Here is a 24918-nt window from a genome sequence, read left to right as displayed (position 1 = left end):
TTTTATATCAGCATATTATAGGTCATATGTTTATTTACGACTATGAGAAGTTAAGTATATTCTGAAGTTTTGAAAAATCAGGGTTTAATCAAATTCTACATTGTAACAAAAAATATGATTCGAACGTGCAGAACTACCTTAAACTTCATGGTTTGGGCCAATATGACTTTCTCAAGCAAACATTAATTCCAGACAAAGATAAAAACAATGGGACATTTATTTTTTAATCAGAATTTAATTTTGAAGATTGAGTCACTGATGCAACCGCAAAATCATTTAATTTTAGTCACCAGCAGATATTAATCACTGTGCAGCAGTTAAATTGATGCATTTATTACAAATGAAAAGATTTGCAGAAACCAAATGTGTAATATCTATGATATGCAGTAATCTACCATTTATAAATTGCTATAATTTTATGTCGCAAGATATTTCCAGTAATAACTGAGCACCTAGCTGTTAATTTAAATTAGATTTAAAAACGCATCAATAAAAATAAATCGTCTTTTCCCCTAAAACAATTGTCTATCAAACCGTTTTCTATACTTACCCAATGACAATCAGCATTCCGGCTTAGCCCCGCCCCCATCAGGAATCCTGGCCAGCAGAATGGAGGGTGTGTTATGTGCCCCTTGCCAGACCAGTTACACACCATTATCCCTATGGCACCATCTGATAATGCACACTTTACGGCATTATAAACATTTGTAATGGCCGCCTCCGGACAACCAGCTAAACTGTTCCATGCCGATGTACCTAGACACACCAGATAACTAATTCTGTAATAACGTGTATTTGTGTAATGAAAATGTAAAAGAACATGTACATTTGTGTACAATTTAAATGGATGTTCCAAAAAGAAAAGGTAGTAAGTGAAAAACATTTCTTTTGAGAAAACAGAAAAACTGTTCAATTTGTTCAGAATCTATAGATTTCATATCAAAACTGTTCCTAGCCATATTATGAACTCAGAGCAAATGCTTTGAAATACTGACAGAACCGACTTTCATATACTTACTGAACTGGTCATTTGAGCAAATGTACATAGATTTTTTTCAAACATTATAATATAAGATTGTACCTGCCACTTACAACCCTTATTGCTTTAATTTTTACATCCAATAGCACATACTATGAAACTTTGCAAAAGGCAGATAAGATCTTTTTCATAAGTTGATATTTCTCAAACTGACCAAAAATGTGTGCTTATTTGCAAATCCATAAACTAAAAACTGAACTAGCAGTCTTTAGTAGAGTCATTTGGTCTCTGTATTTAACAGTGGTCTTAAGCACAGTTTTGACTGAGTTACTTACACTGACTGCAGAGAAAGATTTTACCCCAAAGGTCAGCTATATGCCATGACTGTTTCCTGGTTCCCTTTCTAGTACAGTTTAACCTGTGCTAAAAGACCACTTTTAAACAGAGTCTATTTCTTTCTTAAACAGTGTCTAAGAAAATATGATTTCAATGACTGTTGGACCAAATTCTTTCCATATACAATCTCCACTGTTCAATTCGACCAAGGCAGAAAAGATCTCCCCTTTGATTGGTTTTTAAAGGCACTGACCTCCAGATTTAGCTAAAAATAATCTTTCTCTCAAATTGAAGTTTGGCCATATTATGAACATCAGAATATGAGTTTTTTAAAGTTTAAAACAATTTTTAAAGTGATCATTATCAATTTTTAAATAATTTGAAAATTTTAGGCTTTATTTGAAAAAACTAAAGGAGGGATCAACTGAGCTGATTTCATTGCAAACTCAACCCTTGCTTTGACAATGGATTGCAAATCTCTGTAAAATTATGAGTGGCCTGAAATAAAAGTGCAAAACTGTGACACAAATATCATAAAACTTCTTTATATCATATAAACTGCATGCAACAGAATTATAAAGGATTTTAACAAGTATTTATTGCATCAAGATGAGGCATTTTCTAGTTTTCGCTAATATTTTGGTAATGAAATTTCAAACATTACAAACTGTTGTATAAACTGGCTAAATAATAAACAAGAGGGTCATTGATCCTAAAGCTCTCTCCTGTGTACAAGGCTTCAAGTGTGTTTGTGTAAGTACAGAGTTAGGTTTCGTCTATGTTAGCTTATATTATATATATGTCACTCACATTTTTGAACCTAGGACAATAATTTGAAAAATTACGGTAGAAATTACAAAGTTGATATCACATGCCAAATATCAAGGCACCAGCTATTATTGATTCAGAGAAGAAGATTTTCAAAGTTTCTTATATAAAAGCCTATAGTAAGTACATGTCAGACATGGGCGTGGTCATCTTTTTTACCTTAGGGCAATCTTTTGGACAAGTATAGTTGAGAGTCAAACCCTTATATCATATGCCAAATATCAAAGCTCTAGAGAAAAGGATTTTTATAGTCTGATAGCTGAAAACCTATTTTTAACCAAAAAGACCCTATGTTGAATGAACCAGAACCAATTGAATAACTTTGAAGAGGGCAACCATGAGATCATTTGTGTAAAGTTTCATCAAAATCCTTTCAGTGGTTTTGGAGGAGATATTGTTTAAAGATATTGTTGATGAAAAGTGACCACAACCTCTGGCGGCCATGTTTTTGACGAATCAGAAAGCTTAAACAATATTTGTAGAAGGTCACACAAGAACCATTTGTGTAAAACTAATTTAAAATCGGGCTAGCAGTTTCACACAAGAAGATTTTTAAAGTTTCCACTACATACATATAAGGAAAAGTGACCACACACCCAGACGGCCATGTTTTTTGACGAATCGGTATAATTTGAACAGTCTTGGTAGAGGGTGGCCTAAGGACCATTTGTGTGAAATTATATCAAAATCAGACGATGGGTTTAGGAGGAGATGTCGTTTGAGGATTTTTCTATTTTTAGCTCTAACGGAACCGTTTAAACAATTTTGTTAGAGGACCATCCAAGGAGCATCCATGCCAAGTTTCATCAAAATCTATTCAGTGGTTTTGGAGGAGATGTCTTTTAAACACAATTGCTGACAACGGACGGACGCACGCACGACAGACAACGGACACAGCATGATCACAATAGCTCACATGAACACTGATCAGGTGAGCTAATAAACAAACTGCAAGAACCCCCTCACTAATACATGCTCTCCCTATCTTCCTTTCCTTGGATATTATTTCTGACAAATTTTGTGTCTACATTTTAATTTTAATTCAGAAAGTTCTATTAAATAAATCAGGAGACTTTCAAATAACTAGATGCCCACGGGCAACATGTCGAGCCTGCCCTTTAACCCCTAACTGTGTCAAATTTAAACCAACAAATTATGTCAAGACACTTGTTTATTACATTGATCATAATAAATTACAATATTTGGAACTCTTCCCTGTGATACCTCTTTATGGCAAATCTGGCCAAGCATCTTTCTGAAGTAAAAAATAACAAAGTTCAATTTATATCAAAAAGAAGGATGATTAAATGAAACCCTTCTGCTCATTATTGAACAGTTACTTTTTGCTTTTAACGGAGAGACACAGTGTGAAACTATTAATATCTGTGGATGACCACTTTTCATAGATTTCGTGCCAGAGAAATTATACCTCAATAAACAAGTGAAAATTCCCATCCATTTGAGAAAGGTCAAAATCCCAAAATATATATCCCTATGAAAAAGCTGCTTTTGCAAAAAAAATCACAAAATTCCAAACCTATAAAATTCAATGATTTTACAGTAATTAGTAAAATTATACCTTTTCCTGTTTAGATCATGTGTTTCAGAGATCCCATTTGTGATTTCAATTTTTGTGAGGCAACAGATAACTTTTTGATAAAAAAGACTAATCTTTTTATTACTGTTATTAACAGAAGTTAATTGTAAAAATATCTTATGGATCAATATATCATGTATCTCCTCTCCACCATCCACACCATACTCTAAGCATCATTGCAGTACGTTTTGTCCCACACTGAGATATCATATATTTTCAACGTAGATATAACAAGAAATATTGGTAAAACCAATGGATGCTCCCCAAAATTTGCATATTAAAAGAACAGAAGTTGAATTTACCGACTGGGCACATACAGTTTACTGATGTTGAATGTTCAAAAGGCAATATCTCAACTGAAACTCATTCCAACGGATAATGAAGAAAATATGTGTAGCTCCTCATGAGAGTGAATCGTCCTATGATTTTTTGCTAAATTCCAGGCAGTTACTGAGAAAATCTCCCGACTATGACGGTGCTATAGTTTACTACAGTACTGTTAAATAATCAAAGGGAAATTCAGTGAAATATCATCTAAACGAAAACCGAAGATGATATGCGCATCTCCTCTGGATATTTAAAAGCTTTCTATGACTAAATTCCAGCCAGTGGTTGCTGAAAAATACTCGGAACAAGAATTGTACTATGATATACTACTGTTGAATAATCAAAGGGCAATAATTCGATATAAAATCATCTGACCGGAACACGAATACAATATGCATATCTCCTCGTGATGATGAACCTTCCTATGTAATATTCCATTATATGCTTGTACAAATGTATACCATGATGATTGGGAGTGTAGGACAAAACCCAGCTGAACAAAATCCCTGCCGCTGACTTCTGTGTTTAGTCCCTTTCTTTAAAATATTCATTGTAAGAAATATATAAAATATATATATGATATATGTTTCAGAATGCAGTCTATATTGGTACGGACCATAATATGTCCAAGTTAAGCTTTGCTGCTGAAAATACTGTATAACAACTGGAGAAACCAGATACATGGTGACGTCAGATATTTACCTCCATCTGACTGCAGTGTTGATGGTATAGTCACAGATGCACCTTTCTGTAAAACCATGTTGTGATTAGACATTTACATGCATTTTAATGGCGGATGTTATCTGAGTTGTCCAGATCACTTGACAATTAAGGTATTTCCCATGTTTTCGTGTTGGCGAGGCGAAGTCATGACAACATCACAGCACAACATGAAGAAACAAAAGGCGACAAAGAAGGTATTAGTATCCTGTTTTCGCCTTGCAAACATGACATGGCAAAAATCAGCCCCCATAAGAGTCATATTGTGACGAAATTTACACCGAACGCGTTAAAACTGTAATGTTAAACTTTTTGACATTATATTATGCAGTTCAATATTTTGACACCATATACGCTTATTGACATTATGCTAAAATCCTACACAAACATACACCTAAACATGCTTTTGTGTGTGTGTGCGCGTGTGTGCGTGTGTGTGTGTGTGTATGTGGTTCAATGTCACAACGACACAATTACAGGCCGTATGGCGACTTTCCAGCTTATGGCGGCGTAGGAAGACCCCAGGTACCCTTCCGTGCATCATTTCATTATGGGCGGGTATGTTCATAGAACCACCGACTTTCCGTAAGCTAGCTGGATGACGTCCTCACATGAAGAATCGACGCCCCGAGCAGAGCTCGAGAACCTACATTCGTGAGAGGCATATGATCTAAAGTAAGCGACCATAACCGCTCGGCCACGGAAACCCCCACGTAAACATGTATAAAATCACGTGTTTTCTATTATCATAGTAACGTTTTGGACAAGACCAGTTTGATCCTAGGTAAAGAACAAACATTTCACATCAAGTTATATCTATATTTACCTGTCACTGGTTTGAAATTTGGAAATCTTGAGTATACAGTTGCACCAGCAACCACGTGTATTAAGCAGTCACTTGCCTTAAGTAGCCAGTCAGCTAACTTCCCATATTGACTTTTTGTTCTAAATAAGCAACCACCTGTCTTTAGCTGCCAGATTATGTCGCTTCCTTGACTGGCTCCTTAACACGGGTTTAAATATAATTCTTTAGCATATGATTTAAAGTAAGCGACCATAACCGCTCGGCCAAAGGAAACCCCCACGTAAACATGTATAACAAGACTGAATTGTGTTTGCTGTACTAAGGCTGTTGATACAGGTTAAGGTTATTTTAGTAAGAATTATCTGGGGGGGTGGGGGGAGCGGGCTCCGTGGCCGAGTGGTTATGGTCGCTGACTTCAAATCACTTGACCATCATCGATGTGTGTTCGAGTCTCAATCGGAGCATTGAAAACTTCATATGAGGAAGCCATCCAGCTGGCTTTCGGAAGGTCGGTGGTTCTACCCAGGTGCCCACTCGTGATGAAATAATGCACAGAAGGGCACCTAGGATCTTCCTCCACCATCAAAGCTGGAAAGTCGCCATATGACCTATAATTGTGTCGGTGCGACGTTAAACCCAACCAAATAAATAAATATCTACTGGAAAACAAAATATCTGTCATTGTAGAAGGGCGTTTCTCTTTGGAGGTGTCGTTCTATACATGGTTGTATATAAATTCACACTAAAGTGAAAAATATCTAATTTGCACTAATTAAATGTGTCTCAATGTAATTTGTTTACAGATATTTCACAAAACATATGATTTATCTCTATTTTTTGTTGCAGAGTTGTAAAACCTGGAGGGACAATAATTATTCTGACCAGTTCTTCTGTGGTACATTTTGTGACAGAAGTCTTTTCTGGAGATATAATGAGTGCAAGTTCTCACATAAAACAACCTGCACTTGGTACAAGCCCTGATGGAGACAAGGCTCACAGACAGGGTGAAGTAACTAATTGTTTGTGTAACACAATGTATCAGGCAAGATACATCACTGTCGCTGAAATAAACAGTCATGAAGATAGTGTTGCATGTTCTAAATACAGTAACAAGGGAATCAAATGTAGCAACACTGAATGGATATAGCTTATTTGTCCCTCACTTTAAAGCAACATACACTGTTAAAATAGGGGAAACAGATTGCTGTATATTAGGCATTCAGAACTCTAAAAATAGAATATCAAAACATCTTTTAAACAAATTGTGTCAGGTTTTGCTATTTGAGCCGCATGCAAGGTATCATTATGAAATCACATGCATGCAGTCTGCAAGTCCCAAAAATGTTGCAGATTCTGGGACAGTCGGTTTTACACACAGCAAATTGTCAGGGATGATTGTCAAAATGGTAGCTGATTTCACAATGGTAGTTAAATTTTAGCTCTATTTATCAAACATCCATTGCAAAAATGACGTCATTATAATGGTAGAAATCATAGCAGTGACAAACACTTTGATTAAAAATTGACCACTGCTGTGGCAGCATAATATTACAATCATCCCTTATTGTAGAATTGGCCATTTTGAAAATCAGCAACTGCAAAATTATAATCAGCCATCATAGTGAAATAGGCCATTGCTGCGAAAATCAAACACATTTGTGGGACTGGTCATGGATATGACACTGAAAAATATAATTGCCTTCAATATGTGATAATTACTGTAAAATTTCTACTTGAGGTAAACCTATCACTTTTTACAGAAATTGTGCATTATTACCAAAAATGTATTGCAAAATTTTGTTATAATATTATTAACATCATACTGTTTTAGAGCATCTGACACACTACAAATTAATGAAGGCCAAAATTTCAACATATTACAAATTATACTACCTTTTGGCAATACGTAAAATAAACAAAGACAAACTCTTTTCACTCATTTTATTTTGAATGTTCCCTCAGGATATAATCTCAGATAAAATTTGGTTAAAATATTTAATACCCATAACATGAAAATCCTCAAAAACTGTTTGTTCTTGTATAATTTGTAGACATGATATTGCCTTTGAGGCTTAACTGATAACTTTAACAACAAAGAAACTGACTTTACACAAAATTTCAGTACAATATGTCAAACATAATGTTATTATGCAGACTAATTTATTGACTTCTTGGTCCAAGGTTTTATCAGAGTTTGGATGCCAGTCTCAAAATACTTCATCTGATTGGCTGTTTCTAAGCTTAATTTTGAAATTGACCAATAGTAGTGTTACATTCTGAGACTGGTCTCCAACTTCAGTTTTATAACCTTGAACACCAATTTATCATTCATGTAAGTAAACTTATAACATGTTTCTTGTTTAAATCTGTTAATTGTCCAGGCTGTAACAGTGATGGGTGCAACAGTAAGGACTGCAACAGTAACAGTAAATTGGCTGGAACAGTAAAAAAGCAGGTTCATGATGACCCTGGATCGCTCACCTGAGTAATACTGTAAACCTAGAAATGGTTTCGCGCTATTTAAGTTAGCGACTTTCGCGGTTAATGTGTATCCGCGAAGTTTTGTAGCCACGAACCAGCCAGCTACTATGAAAATGCGGAAGTTTGTAGTTTTCCTTGTACATGACAACAATGTTGTGATTTGCCATTCATCTTCTAAGCCGGTAGTAGAAAACTGCTTGGCACATGAAAAGTTTGACATGATTTTTTTTTATTAATTGAGATGTTTTAATAATGTAGAAATTTCTTATTATGGTATATTTATATTATATACTTATATCACGGATAAAGTAATTTAAGCAAACAGGTGATACAAACAAATACATCGTTTATGTGACAATATGCAAACATTTTGTTTTAACGAAAATAGGTAATTATGTTAAACACTGACAATAGTAAAATATTTGTTTGAGCTTGGCTATGTTACCGTTTCAGAAATAAATGTTATTGTTAAAACACTGTTACCGTGCTCAGCCATGGTCCAGTTATCACAGGAAAATAATGCTTGTGTTTGTTTGATCAAAATTGATCACAAAAAATCCGTATAGACATTGGTCTGCTTTCTTGTACTACTAATACTATACAGTGATTTGTGATTACAAACGGTGTACTGTGGAACGTAAATTTCACTCACGATCACAAAGTAGGGTAGATTGTAAAATTAATGTGTTAAGAATAAATGACCAATTACTGCGACCGTTTGTTATGTGCTTAAGCTAATAAGTTTTAGCGTATTTCGCGACCGGCGTATTCCGCGAATCTTTGTAGCCGCTAAATTGTCTGTCGTCATAAAAACACGAAATATAGTGTTCGCGAAGGTTTCTAGGTTTCCAGTATGAGCTACATATTTCAAATGTCAAACTGATGATAAAATATTAAGAAAGTCAGTAGGTCACATTCATGGTCAATGAAATCCAGTTTTACGATTTGTGTGCAAAACTGTGTATGTCATCAAAATTTCAAGGTTGTATCTTAAAAAACAAGAAAGTAGGTCAGTAGGTCAAGGTCACAGTCAAGTGACATCATATTACTTGGGGTCATCAGGTAATTATAATTAAACAGTCTTGGAAATAGGATCAGATGATTTTTTAAGTATTTTTCCTACATAACTCACATAATAACTAAGTGACCCCAGGGCGGGGCCTCTTTTATCCCCAGGGGCATAATTTGAATAATTTTGGTAGAGGACTATTAGACAATGCATCATACCAAATATCAAAAGCCTAGGTCGTATGGTTTCAGACAAGAAGATTTTTAAAGCTTTTTCCTATATAAGTCTATATAAAACTTGGGACCCCCAGGGCAGGGCCTCTTTTCACCCAAGGGGTACAATTTGAACAATTTTGGTTGAGGACCATAAGGCAATGCTACAAACCAAATATCAACGGTCTAAGTGTTGTGGTTTCAGACAAGAAGATTTTAAACTTTTTTTTCCTGTATAAGTCTATGTAAAACTTGGGACCCCCTGAGCGGGGCCATATTTGACCCTAGGGGGGTAATTTGAACAATCTTGGTAGTGGACCACTAGATGATGCTACACACCAAATATCAAAGCCCCAGGCCATGTGGTTTTGTACAAGAAGATTTTCAGTTTTCCCTATATAAGTCTATATAAACCATGTGACCCCCGGGGCGAGGCCATATTTGACCCTTGGGGGATGATTTGAACAATTTTGGTAGAGGACCACTAGATGATGCTACACACCAGATATCAAAGCCATAGGGCCTGTGGTTTTGGACAAGAAGTTTTTCCTTTCAGTTGCCATGGCAACCAGAGTTCTGCATGGAATTCAATTCTTTGAATAATTTTGAAAGGGGGCCACCCAAGGATCATTCCTGTGAAGTTTGGTGTAATTCTGCCCAGTGGTTTTCAAGAAGAAGATTTTTTTAGAAATTGTTGACGCACGACGGACATCAAGCGGTCACAATAGCTCACCTTGTCACCTCGTGACAGGTGAGCTAATAAATGACTGTATCAGTAATGTCTGCAACAGTAATGACTGTAACAATAATGGTGGCAACAGTAATAACTGTAACGGTAATGGCTGTAACAGGAATGGTTGCCAGAAATTGCTGTAACAGTAATGGCTGTGACAGTAATGACTGTAACAGTAATGGCTGCAACAGTAATGGTTGTGACAGTAATTGCTGTAACAGTAATGTCTGCAAAAGTATTTGCTGTAACATTAGTTTCTGTAACAGTTACGTCTGCAACAATAATGGCTGCCACAGTAATGGCCGCAACAGTAATGACTGCAACTGTAATGACTCTAACTGTCATGGCTGCCAGTCATTGCTGTAACAGTACTGGCTGCAACTGTAATGAATGCCACTTATGACTGCTGCATTAATGTCTGTAACAGTACTGGCTGTAATATTGACGTACTCGACCCCTTATCATTATAAAAGCCGTTTAAAGAAATCAAAACTTTGACTTTATATTTACTTATAAATCTGTCATACTTTTTGCACAAACTTGACAAACAGGTTTTGAGGAAAGTCGTACCTTTACAACCGAAAATCGTACTTTATAAAATAAAATATTTTCTTAACATCAATAACAGTAATTCTCTAAAAAAAACTAAATAGAAATCACACAAGTTCTGTTCTAAGAAGTTCAGTCATTGACAAAAGAACCATGATTATTACCATGCGTGCCCTCAAAGCAAATGTAGGTAGTAAATAAGCTACACATTTGTATAATTATATAAACATACGTTTTCCCCCAGGTTTATAATATGATAGCAACACACTTCCCTGTTTGTGTGAATAGTACAGTCACAAAAGAGCTAGTTCCATGTTCTAGACTCCACAAAGCGATATTATAACCAAAATTATCTACTACACATTACTAATGTACAAGTTATACTTTGTCTTTTAAGCCATACCCTATTAAAATTCTTTTAAGGTTCTTCATCAGATGTTGTGCTCAGTATTCCCAGTTAGAGGACCTGTAATGACACTGCAATTTCCATATGAAGATATATTCTCTACACATTCATCAGCAAAGCCCACGCGGCTTTACGTGAAAACCGGACAATGGTGAAATCATATAATTTTCCCAGTTAGAGGACATGTAATGACATTGCAATTTCCATATGAAGATATATTCTCTACACATTCATCAACAAAGCCCACGCGGCTTTACGTGAAAACCGGACAATGGTGAAATCATATACAGATAATACGTAAATTGTCCATTGTCATTACGGGTCCACTGTCCTAAAAATATCTCTCTTGGAAAGTGAATTGTGACTGACCCCTTCCTGAATAATCACTACCATTTCAAATTAAATGCCACTGCATAATAATTGTCCAAAATTTAATTGTTTAACCGATTTCTAATGAATAAGTCACAATTTACCCAAAACTAAAACTGCTAATCTGCAAAATATTTATCAACTCGGAAAAAACATCTATTAAGAAACCTCGAATACAATCATTTACTAAATAAGGCCACTTTGTTATATTTTTATGGATTATATACAAACACCCTTGATTCCCTTTTACTGTGTCCCAATGCCCTCTCAAAAACATTATAAGAGAGCTGCTACCTGTCACTTGGTTTCATAAGCACAACTGCCAATTCAACAGTCTTAAATTTGTCAATGAAACCTCTTTTACTACATATTAGCCCCTCTTCAAGTCTACAAGTTTTAAGCTGGTAAGTATACAACTTATACTAACTGAATGTGGCTTTTCATTTGTATCAAATATTTTGGTCCATCAGCTGATATGAAATTTGAGCATAAAATATCTGTAAAATTTGAAATTCCAAAAATCAATATATAACTAGAAGGTGATTTTGTCACAAAAACATATGTCTCCCCCTATGCATACCTTTAGCTCTGGCGGCCATTTTGTGCAGTGAAGCAGAACGTGTCGGCGATATGCATAACTAGGCTTGGTAATGATCACTTTTGTGAAGTTTCGTTGAAATCTGTCCAGCAGTTTGACCTGTGAAAGCTAGACAAGATTTTTCTATCTTAAGCTCTGGTGGCCATTTTGTGCAGCGAAGCGGAACATGATATGCACAACTAGGGTAGGTTGGTACTGATCACTCCTGTGAAGTTTCGTCGAAATCCGGCCAGCAGTTTGACTTGTGAAAGCTAGACAATATTTTTCTATTTTTAGCTCTTGTGGCCATTTTGTGCAGCGAAGCAAAATGTGCCGGCGATATGCACAACTAGGCTTGGTACTGATCACTCCTGTGAAGTTTCGTCGAAATCCGACCAGCAGTTTTGCCTGTGAAAACCCGACAAGCTTAATGCGGACGGAGGGATGGACGGAGAGGGCAAAGGCAAAAACAATATGTCTCCCCCACCTACGGGGGAGATATAATAATCAGCTGTAAATGCTTATAATCATTTATGTTGCTTGTTGCAGTCTTGTAGACTGAAAATAAATCTTATCTAACCAAACAACAAATTCTGGTTGGAACCATGAGATTTCATACCAGAGAAATTCAAAGATTTCAAAGTAATTATATTTGATATTTACTTTGAACATGTTCAGTTACTGTGGCATAGGCAATAACTTTAAACTTGTAGTATTTATTCTTTAACTTAAAATAGTCTACCTTGTAAATATAAAATTATTCTTATACAAATATAAAAATTTTGAACGTATGTGTGTGTGTGTGTGTGTGTGTGTGTGTGTGTGCATTTACAAAAGCCATAGTTATCAAAAACAAATGCAAGAAAATAGCTACAAAAATAAATGGAACACTAATTTTTGAACAAACTTAAAGAATCCATAGATACATGTGTGTATCACTTTTCAATAAAACATAGCTAACTTATTAAAGCCTCTAAAATGTCCTTGTATATTCATTGTAGCACTGGGTCATTTCATCGAAATTGAAATTTCAGCACTGTTGTGAGATATGGGGCCATATGTATCAAAGTTTACAATCTGAAACTTATATTGAAGAATGTAATATACATGAAAATTGTATTTAATTTGCCATGCTTATCTTTAAAATTAATATGATGCTAGGAACTCGCAGAACTGTTTTCCACATTAAAACTCTTTATGCAAAGTTTCTTTGCAATCAATGCTGATCTAAGCATGATGGATCAAAAAGAAAATTTAGCTTTTAAAAGTCTAAGTATGAGACTTTAAACATTGACTAAAACTTAGACTTAAGGGGGTCAAATGTTCAATTTGCAGTAACTTTGCTTATAAAAAATTTATACTTATGATATTTTGCTGAACTATCTATAGTCACTGTGGTAGGATGCACATATAGGCAAACTTTCATCACAAGTAACTCTAATTTTACAACAACAGAGCAAAAAGAAAATTTAGCTGAGTTATCTGTAATCACTGTGGTAGGATTCTCATACATGTAAACTTTTATCACAGCTTATACTAATTTTACAAGCACAAAGAAAACTTTGCTTAGCTAGCTGTGGTAGGATGCACATTCATGCATACTTTCATCACAGTCTATGCTTATCTAAGAAACAAAAAGAAAAGTTAGCCTTTTATGGTCTAAGTTAAAGACTGGACGTTAATGAATATGGACCCTATTATTGTTTACTCCTTTTGAAAAGATTCTTATGCTTGTAACATACAACTTCCAACTTAAATACAGCTCTCACTATGAATTTTCACTATCAGATTTTGCCTTAGCGTTTGTATCTGGTATAAACTGTTTCAAAATATTCTTTAATGTTGATATAGAGTAGTTGAGTCCATGTTCTAGATATCGTTGTTTCCATAGTGATTCATACACTTCCAGCAACTCCAGTAGTCTGAAAATAATAAAGAATGAATTAGTTAAACAGAATGGAATAGGGTACCTAATTACTTGTAGAATCTTTTTTAAATTCCTGATTAAACAAGAACTTTAACAGAGAGCAAAATGTCTGGAAATTTATACTTGGTGAATGCTTTCAAATGCTAATGTCTGTACTTTAAAGATTTAATGTGATTTTTTTAAAATCGGTAAGGAAAATAATAAATAAAAATATAATGAAATATTTTATCATATTAAAGGGAGGTAAATAATAAACAACTAAAATATATGTCATTTATATGGTACTAAAAAAGTCTACAATTGTTAATAGCTTTTTATATAATATCAATCATCTTACTTAAAACATAATTTCATTTTTAAATTAATGGGAAACTGATATAAAAACACATGTATTGCACTTTATCATATAAAAGGGAAGTAATTTCTTCATGAAACAGATGCTCTAACCCTATGACCTCCAAGAGTAAACTTGACCTTGGAACTAGGTGTCTGGGTCTTGCGCATGACACATCATCTCATTATGGGGAATATTTGTGCCAAGAAATTTTAAAATCTCTTGACGAATGGCAGAGTAATGGACCGGACAAGGAACAGACCATGTTAACTTTTGACCACTAAGTGTGACCTTGACCTTGAAGCTAGGGTTCTAGGTCTTGCGCATGACATATCAACTCATTATAGGGAACATTTCTGCCAAGTAATTTTAAAATCCCTTGAAAAATGGCAGAGTTATGGACTGGACAAGAAACAGACCATGTTAACTTTTGACCTCCAAGTGTGACCGTGACCTTGGAGCTAGGGGTATAGGTCTTGCACATGACATATCAACTGACATTATAGGGAACTAACTTGTGCTAAGGAATTTTAAAGTCCCGTGATGAATGGCAGTGTTATAGACCAGACAAGAAACAGACCTTGCTAACTTTTAACCTCTATGCGTGACCTTGACCTTGGAGCTAGGGGTCTGGATCTTGCGCAAGACACTTCGTCTCATTATGGGAAATATTTGAGCCATGTAATTTTAACATCAACTGATGAATGGCAGAGTTATGGACTGGACACAAAATAGACCCTGTTAACCGATGACCTCTAAATGTGACCTTGACCTTGGAGCTAGGGGTCTGGGTCTTGCGCATGACACATCGTCTCATTATGGGAAACATTTGTGCCAAGTTATTTCAAAATCCCTTCATAGATGGCAGGGTTATGGACCGGACACGAAGTGTGACGGATGGAAGGACGGACGGGCGCATCCTATTTCCAGGTCCCCTTTTTTTCTTCGAAAAAGGCAGGGGGACAATTATTCATAACACTGAAAGAATTTATAATCAGACTGAAATATTTCAGAAACAGATGATCATTTTAAGTTAATGCCTTCATTTTTGTGCCTCCTAAAAGCTCAAAACAAGTTGATTGTGGGGCACTTAGATTTTGCCTTCAAATTAGTTCTGTACATATCTCAAAAAGTATTCAAACATCATAGGATTGTTATTCAGCATGTAAAGTTGTGCACCTGAGGTTTTCTTTTTAGGATATCACTCTGTAAGCCCACAGTTATGGCCCTTTACTTTGTCAAAAATGCATAAAATTTCAAAATGTTTGTGTCACACGCATTGCAAAACGTGTCTAAGATAGTGTCATGAAACCTTATACATTGTAGGAATCCATTAAGCATGTTAAGTTGCCCACCTCGGGTTTTGAGTAGGATTTTCATCTACCAGACAAGAGTTAAGACCCTTGACTTTGTCAAAATTGTGCATAAAGGACCTTAAAGTTTGTTTCGCACATATTTCAATTAGTATTTTACTTTAGTGTCATGAAATATAACAAGAGCACCCACTGCGAAAAAAGGGTCAATATACGGGAGTGTACGGTCCCGTATATTTCGAAAATACGGGCGTATACGGGATGTATATTACAAATATACGGACTAATATACGATCCCGTATTCCGGAACATCTAGTATACTGGGAAGTCCGTATATTTGTCATGCATATACGGGATCCCGTATACGCCGAATATACATAAATGTATATTTCCCGTATATATGCAATATACGAACTTTCCTAAAAAATCCCTAGAAATGGTGTTATATTCGTGTCCTGCTTTAACATAAGTTTCATTTTCATGTATTCGAAGGTCTTGAGACTTTTTTTCCCCGTATACCTTTCCGTATTTTAGAATATACGGAACACGTATACGAGCCTGTATATTCCGAATATACGTAGTATACGGATCCCGTATTTTTGTCATATACGGACTGTGATTGCATGTAAATACGGGGCATATACGGACTTGTATTTTCTAATATACGGGCTTCGGATTTTTTTCCGTATACGCATGATATACGTAGTATACGGATCCCGTATTTTTGTCATATACGGACTGTGATTGCATCTACATATACGGGGCATATTACGGACTTGTATTTTCTAATATACGGGCTTCGGATTTTTTCCGTATACGCATGATATACTAAGTATACGGATCCCGTACTTTTGTCATATACGGGGCATATACGAAACTGTACTTTTTGATATACGTGCTACGGACTAGTCCCGTATATGCATGGTATACGCAATATTACGGATCCCGTACTTGTTTCATATACGGGGAAAATACCAAACTGTATTTTTTATTATACGGGCTACGGACTAGTCCCGTATATGCATGGTATACGCAATATACGATCCCGTACTTGTGTCATATACGGAATGTATTTGCATCTGATATACGGGGATATACGAACCTGTAGTTTTTGATATACGGGCCAGGTTTTTTCCCCGTTTATGCAAGATATGCAGAGTAAAACAGATTCCATATTTGTGTCCAAATTTAGACTGAATTTGGTTTTCGTATTCGGGGAATTCACGGACCAGTATTTCTAAAAGATACATTTACCAGACTTTTCCCGTATATGCATGTATAGTATACAAATCCCGTATTTTTCTTTTATGTAAACTGATTTTGTATATGGGCACACACTGAAAGATGACAAATGAATTCGGTGATACTACAGCAGAATACGGTATGTTAGAAAAAAGCAAGACAAAGACAGGGTATGTAGAAAAAAATCATATTGTTATTAATTGGAGACATGTCAGATTAAACTAACATTTTAATTCAACTTAAATACTTTTTTAAATCAGTTTTTTTCAAACGGTTATGAATCATTTTCATTTCTTGTCCAAATGAAATAAGCAGAATTAAAATGTGAGTAATCAATAACATCAAGCATTTCTTTATATTTTTTATGTGTTCATTTCTGATTGAAAAACCAGCAATTCGCACATTTAATTCTGCGCGGTTGACTCAACAAATCAGTTGAGTATCACTTCTTTTACTATTGTCTGTACATGTTTTCGTTATTCCCATGAATGCTGATTACCGCTATAGGCTTTTCGATTTGCCGTCTTCTAAAAAGAGCACAGTACACCCCTCCTAATGTCCGAAGATGTATTTTAAAAAGACGCATGTTGGTTCTGTACTGGAACACGATATGTAAGCAGTTTTACAAATGATGAACCACATGGAAATATTCAGTTTTCCTGATCTCAATAAGTAATAAGCTTTTTATCTGTTGTTACGAATGTCACTGAGAACGAATGGCTCATCCGGGCTGTCTGTCTGCATCTGTTGATCAAACTAGTAGAAACTTCACACATAAGTATATTCTCTATCGTGAAAATAATAGTCGTCCCGTTTTCGGGATTCCAGTAAACAACTCTTGTGTCAACCTGGAATAAAAAAATGCACGCATTAAAAGTTATAAAAAATGGACTCTTGCAATTCATGGATACTGTAATTATATCTATTAAATGATGTGAAAATTATGACGAATAAAATGACATGGGGGTCGCGCCGGGAAACGAAACCCTGACCGCAGCGGCAATAAAGAAGTTTTCCACTGTCGTTACCAATTATAACGCAAGGGAGGGTTTAGTGTTTAATGTGGTTAAATAATACAATTTTTATCGTAAAAATTAGTTAAAACATCTAATTCTCATGTGTTTCCGCAACATTATAGTCTGTCAGTAAAACGTAGCATAATTATACACCATTAATATCCATATATCTAAAAAAATATAATGCCGTGCCATGAGAAAACCAACATAGTGGGTTGGCGACCAGCATGGATCGAGACCAGCCTGCGCATCCGTGCAGTCTGGTCAGGAGCCATGCTGTTCGCTTTCAAAGCCTCTTGGAATTAGAAAACTGTTAGCGAAACAGCATGGATCCTGAGCAGACTGCGCGGATGCGCAGGTTGGTCTCGATCCATGCTGGTCGAAAACTAAGACTATGTTGGTTTTTCTATGGCACGGCTCAATTATATTTTTTTTTCTGTTCTTGTCGGACGATCTGGAGGCCATGCCTTTTTTAGTATTCGTTTAAACATTGCGAAAATTTATTTTAACCCCAAGATTGCATACAGTTACACTAAAAATAAGATAATTTAATTGTGTCAAATGTTTAATCACCCTTTAAATTTCATTGTGTATTACAATATTGCCTGGGATAAGAAATATCCGGTCAGTGTTGTTTCAAGCTGGGTCATAAAAAAAATGTTTAACCCACTTACTACAAGTGATAGGTACTTTAAATTTTATGGTTTTATGGTTAACCTGTTAAGTACATCATTTTGCGCCCTGCTGAAAAAAAAGACGTTTGTGGTCATATTTGAAGATTTACAGCTGTAAAATGGCGTAAAACAGAGAACTGAAAAAATACCAGTCAATCGGAAATATCGTCAACTTTAATTTGTTAAAATGTCAAAAGGGTCCGTTGAAAACCGATTTAAAATAACAGACTAAGCTCAGCAATTACTTATTTTTTTGTACATGTATGGCCCTGAAAGTAAATGTTTGTTTTAGATGTATAATATGAAACGATTTATATACCATATTCATATTACAAAATATTACTTTATTTTGACAATAAATAAAGTATTATATACATATTCGACTTGTTCCGCATTTCACTTTAATATTAATTTAAACTTCATTCAAGTACATCGTTAGTAAACCGTTTGCCTGTAAATGCATCAGATAAAAATATAATGACCAAAGCTATTAGTTATCGATTCACCCCACCCCCACCCCCGTGTTACAACAACAAACACTTTGTACGGAAATCGACAAATTGGATTATTTGTTCTCCCGTTTTATCGGTTTTAAAGATGTTACTAAAAATTGGTAATGCAAAAGATCTATAGTATGTATGTTTTTTAGGTCACTATAAAATTCTTATAACTTCAGATTAATAATCAAATTCTACATAATATAAATTGTTATTATTATAAACCTTTTTTATATAATACTCTGAAAAAAAAATACGCATGACAACCGCTTAAAATAGACTTACAAAGTCTGTAGAGATAAAATAATCTGTAATAGTATTTATTTCTTCATACTGACACTGATATTTTCGCAGAGAAAAACATTTTCTCTCTAGACAGAGGCAAGAGATTTTGTAATTTTTGCAAAGGTGCCATCTAGAAAAAGCGTTATTTTGTCAGATTACCGGTACCCATTTTCTAAAATAAAAGATTGTAATTATTAATTTTATTAATGCTTTTCCAAGATTCCAGTTTTAATCGAATGAATGAACGTGCGTGCCGCCTTATTCATTCTTAAAGCTAGCCTCGCCTACCTAGCTTCTACGAAATAAAACTTCTATCTGGAGTTGTTTTTGTCCTTTCAACTTTAATCTCGTTTAACCCCAATGGTATTCATCAAATGATTTTTTGCACGATATTTTTTTATTTCAAAACACTTGCAACATCAACATTTGGTGACTGACATCCTTGTAGACTATCGGATGAAAGAATGAATGAAATAATATTTTAAATGATTAGTTGTGAAGAAATGATCAATCGAATGAATGAATGAATGGACTACTTAACGGCTATTCTGAATTTCTTTTTTATATTAAGATTACAAAATTAAACTGACCTTTTTGACGCTTCTGAATTTGTTAAAGCAATAAAAAGCAACCCGTGTTTCCGATTAATTGAAATATAATTCATGGTCTGGTTTGTCACAAAAAAAAATCAGTTTATTAAAAATTAAAACATAAAAATCAAATAAGTACTTACTCGTGACTTCCTTCCCTCTGAAATATGCAATACAGATTATCGCGTGCGATCACTTGAGCCAGATGTTATCGCTTCGGGATATATGAACGCGCGAAGCGTGACGAAGCGTGTTTCTCAACTGATTGGATACCTAATATCTATGCATTAAAGATCCCAATTAATTTGCGCTAATTTGTGTTAATTGGCATTCATCGAGTTTCTGATATTGTCAATTTGCAGGTAGAAAAATGTTAGAAATTGTCAGACTGGGTTACCAGGCTTAGGGTACATGGGCTATCTATCTGATTTAGTTAATATGCATACATTATTATCAATTAATATTGCAGTAAAACTGTTCGGCAGAAAATTATATGTACAGTTTTATTTTCGTGGAGATGGGTAAATCAGTGTAAATGCTTATATCATTTGATTTAATGAAAGAAAATCATTAATCTTTGCCAATATTTTTCGAGCGTTTTCGTTAATTTTAAGCAATATTTGTAATTTTATACAGTCAATCAGTGTCACGCCATCCACGTTACCACGGTTATCATTGCTTTAAAGTAAAGTAAATGTGATGTTATCGCTACCTGTTTTATCTTTATAAATTTTATTTTTTCTTTTAAAAGTATTTTTTTTTAGTACGCTTGTGACTGGTAATGTGTCTTTCTTTTTGTCTAGAATATTTTAAAAAATTGACTTTTTTACAACGGGTGAATATGATAACTTTTAATAATGGACCATAAATATCACGGTGCGTTTGACAAATAGTGGAAAAAGTTTGCAAATAAATTTAGGGGAAAAGGTATGGCTAAAACTCGAACCCACTACCCTGATATTGGCAGCTAAACGCTTTGCCGCCCAGCTACCTGCACATGCGATAGTATAATATCACTAAGAATTTAAATATATGTAATATTTGTATCGCTATTTATGTTTGGACATTGAAAATGAATTTTGGGAAATATACGAAATATTCACATGTGCTAGGTCAATACTAAAGGACCCTACATCCACGAGAAATAAAATAGTCTGCCACAGTGTATACTACAGTGGAATAGAGGGACATAGGAAACATTTTATTTATCACGTGCACACGTGTTAGCACCACATTCGCACATGTTAGATACCACGTGCGAATGTGTTGATTAACACGTGCGCACGTAATAACTATCTTAGCTAACACGTTCGCATGTGATAGCTATCACGTTCGCAGTTGTTAGCTGACACGTTCGAACGTGAAATATTACCACGAAACTAATCGAGATATCAGCCTTTTTTCATAAACAAGAAACACTTACTTCGTAAATTACAGCTAATATAAATAACACTTCCTTATGAAAGACATCCATTAGAAAAATTGCACATCTTTCACGCTTTTTCATTGATCAGCTAACACGTGCGCACGTGTTAGTTATCACATGGGCACATGGTAGTATAACGTGCTGTCACTTGCGCACGTGATAGTTATCACCCGCACACGTGTGAATTACCACATACGCACGTGGTAGCTAACACGTGCGCACAGAAAAAAGTAAAATATTTCATATGAAAGGCGTTTGTTCGAATCTTTGGACGCAGACACATTATATCGATTATTTTTCGTCTGTAAAATATTAGAATTGATTTCATAAGTAAAGTATCAATACATGTCTTATATACTTTTTCAGTACAAAAATATAAATGATTAGTTCCTCTTTTTTTCTATAAATATTTGCATTGTATGCACAAGCGTTTGGAAATGTGCAGAAAAACAGTTAATTTATGCTTGCATTAGATTTTTAAAAATGGCGATGATCAACGGATGTATTTATCACTACCAATAAATAGGGATGAATTGATTAATCCTTTTCTTTTCTCTCAATCGGCTATTTAGATTAAATGTTAAAATAAATCGGGGAACGCGCTAGATGAAATGATGGATTCATTCATGTTTGATTTTAAATTTATACCTGTTTTGGTCCGTGAATGCTTTTTTTCAGTTCATGTCAATTAGTATTAAACATTTCTTTCTTTCAATATTGGCATTCATTTTTACATACACGTACAGTTCGAAAACATGCAAAACGTTTGACCTTTGAAATGGGCCGGAGAATATAATTTTCACTCCACATATTGATTGCATCCCGTATTTTTGAAATTATAAGTTATTTAAACCCCGTATTTCCGGCATATACGGGAATATACGGAGTTGTATACCAAGCATATACGGACATATACGTCCGTATTTTCGAAATATACAAATTATTTAAAATCCCGTATTTCCGGCATATACGGGAAATATACGGAGTTGTATACGAAGAATAATACGGGAAATTTAATCCCTGTATTTTCAAAATATACAAACTATACATACCCCGTATATCCAGAAACATACGGGAAATATACGGAGTTGTATACAAAGAATATACGGGAAATATAAGTCCCGTATTTTTAAAATATACAAATTATTTAAATCCCGTATTTCTGGCATATACGGGAAATATACGCAGTTGTAACACCAGCATATACGGGACATATACGTGCCGTATTTTCGAAATATACAAATTATTTAAATCCCGTATTTCCGGCATATACGGGAAATATACGGAGTTGTATACGAAGAATATACGGGAAATTTAAATCCCTGTATTTTCGAAATATACCAACTATACACTATCCCGTATATCCAGAATATACGGGAAATATACGGGGTTGTATATGAAACATATACGGGAAATATACGTCCCGTATTTTCGTAATATACGGATTTATGTATTCCCGTACACCAGACATATACGGGAATATACGGGGTTGTATACGATCAGAATAACCCTTTTTAGAATTTCCCGTATTTCAATAATATACGGGGTATCGTATACTAAGAATTCCGTATTTCATAGTATACGGAAATCCGTATTTTATTAGTATACGGACTTTTAAATATACAAGCCCCGTACACGCCCGTATTTTAGTTTTCCCGTATTTCTTCCCGTATATGGGTAATATACGGGATCCCGTACACTCCCGTATATTATCTCTTTTTTCGCAGTGACCGCCTTGCGGGTGCTGACGCTCATCTGATTTTTTTGTATAATAGAAATATTGTTCTACCCATGATTTTCTAAGTCTAAAAAGGGCCATCACTCTTGCAAAAAGCAGGATAGAGTTATGTTTCTTGATGTACAGTGTCCACTTATGATGGTGAAAAACTGTTGCAAGTTTTAAAGCAATAGCTTTGATAGTTTATGAGAAAAGTTGACTTAAACATAATATTCAACCAAGAAAATGATTTTTCTAAGTCCAAAAGGGGCAATAATTATTGCAAAAAGCAGGATGGAGTTATGTTGCTTGCTGTACAGGGTCAGCTTATGATGGTGAACAAGAGTTGCAAGTTTTAAAGCAATAGCTTTGATAGTTTAAGAGAAAAAGTTGACCGAAACATAAAACTTAACCAAGAAATCTGATATTTTCTAAGTCCAAAAGGGGCCATAAATCTTGCAAAAAGCAGGATGGAGTTATGTTTCTTGCTGTACAGGGTCAGCTTATGATGGTGAACAAGTGTTGTAAGTTTAAAAGGAATAGCTTTGATAGTTTAGGATAAAAGCTGACCTAAACATAAAACTTAACCAAGAAAACTGATTTTCTAAGTCCAAAAGGGGCAATAATTCTTGCAAAAAGCAAGATGGAGTTATGTTTCTTGATGTACAGGGTCTGCTTATGATGGTGAACAAGTTATTCCAAGTTTCAAAGCAAATGCTTTGATAGTTTAGGAGAAAAAGTTGACCTAAACATAAAACTTAACCAAGAAATCTGATATTTTCTAAGTATAAAGGGGCCATAAATCTTGCAAAAAGCAAGATGGAGTTATGTTTCTTGCTATACAGGGTCAGCTTATGATGGTGAACAAGTATTCCAAGTTTCAAAGCAATAGCTTTGATAGTTTAGGAGAAAAGCTGACCTAAACATAAAACTTAACCAGGCAACGCCGACGCAGACGCCGACGCCGACGACCGACAACCGCTCAAGTGATGACAATAACTCATCATTTTTTTTTCAAAAAATCAGATGAGCTAAAAATGTTATCCGCATGAGATATTGTACACCTGGTGTTTTGATTAGGATTTTAATAGCCAAACAAGAGTTATGGCCCTTGACTTAGTAAAAAATATATTAGTACATGACGCACTTTTTAAAATGTCTTGTCCTATACAATGTATTTGACTTTTTAATTTCTAGCGGACTAGAAACGCGTATAAATAGTATGTGTAATCGACTACGCACAATTCATTCCCTGCATATATTTGTAATATTAGATAATGTGTCATTTGAGTTCATTGAAATTAATTTGTTTTTACAGGACAAGCACAGGTACCATTTTGACTGTGATCTGTCAGTTAATAAAATGTAAATATGTTCTTGATAAGTAGCTGATTGACAGATATCCAATAATAAATGTGTTTATATCAATCCACTCAGCTGATAGATTATCTTATTTAAAGGTCCACTACTAAAACCCGAACGAGTATTACATGAAAACCAGAGTTTGTAGCCGAGACTTCCTATTTACTGAAAATATGGCCCACTGCATCGGATCTGACCCAATAGTCATGAATATGTTCAAGAATAACTTATAAATAAACAAAAAATATTGCCTATGTCAAACCGAAAGTATGTTTTACGACTGCTTACGAACCCGTCGGGCATCTTCGGATTTTTTTCGGAAGAATCCTCCGAAACGAGGTTATTTATAAATAGATGCAAAATATATTATATGCCCAAACGATAACGTGATTTTTACAAACTTAGCACATGGAATTCAACAATTTTGTAACTCACAAAAACTTCATGAAAATCATTCTTATAATACAAGTAATATACAGCTATACTACAAGTTTTCGGGAGGACAACTCAGGCCCTCCCCGAATAAAAGTGCAGTTTTTACAACTTCGTCTGCAAACTTTTTCAGTTAATCTCTTTTCAGTATAGTTTTAAGAATACAAATGAATAA

At 34.9% G+C, this 24918-nt stretch overlaps 1 protein-coding gene across 1 annotated transcript in view; it reads right to left on the bottom strand.

Annotated features, from left to right (window-relative positions):
• Positions 1–7519: 7519 nt before the first annotated feature.
• The window catches only part of LOC123539316 (uncharacterized), a 98537-nt gene continuing 81138 nt past the window's right edge, over positions 7520–24918 (bottom strand). Inside the window, exon 22 of the mRNA XM_045323883.2 lies at positions 7520–13850. Within this exon, the coding sequence (XP_045179818.2) occupies positions 13697–13850 (154 nt within the window). The 3' untranslated portion in view covers positions 7520–13696. The remainder of the gene's footprint in view (positions 13851–24918) is intronic.

The sequence above is a fragment of the Mercenaria mercenaria genome, chromosome 1, assembly GCF_021730395.1.
Source record: "Mercenaria mercenaria strain notata chromosome 1, MADL_Memer_1, whole genome shotgun sequence".
NCBI classification, from domain to species: domain Eukaryota; kingdom Metazoa; phylum Mollusca; class Bivalvia; order Venerida; family Veneridae; genus Mercenaria; species Mercenaria mercenaria.
The sequence above is the reverse complement of the archived record's forward strand: the minus strand, read 5'-3'. Positions and strand labels throughout refer to the sequence as shown.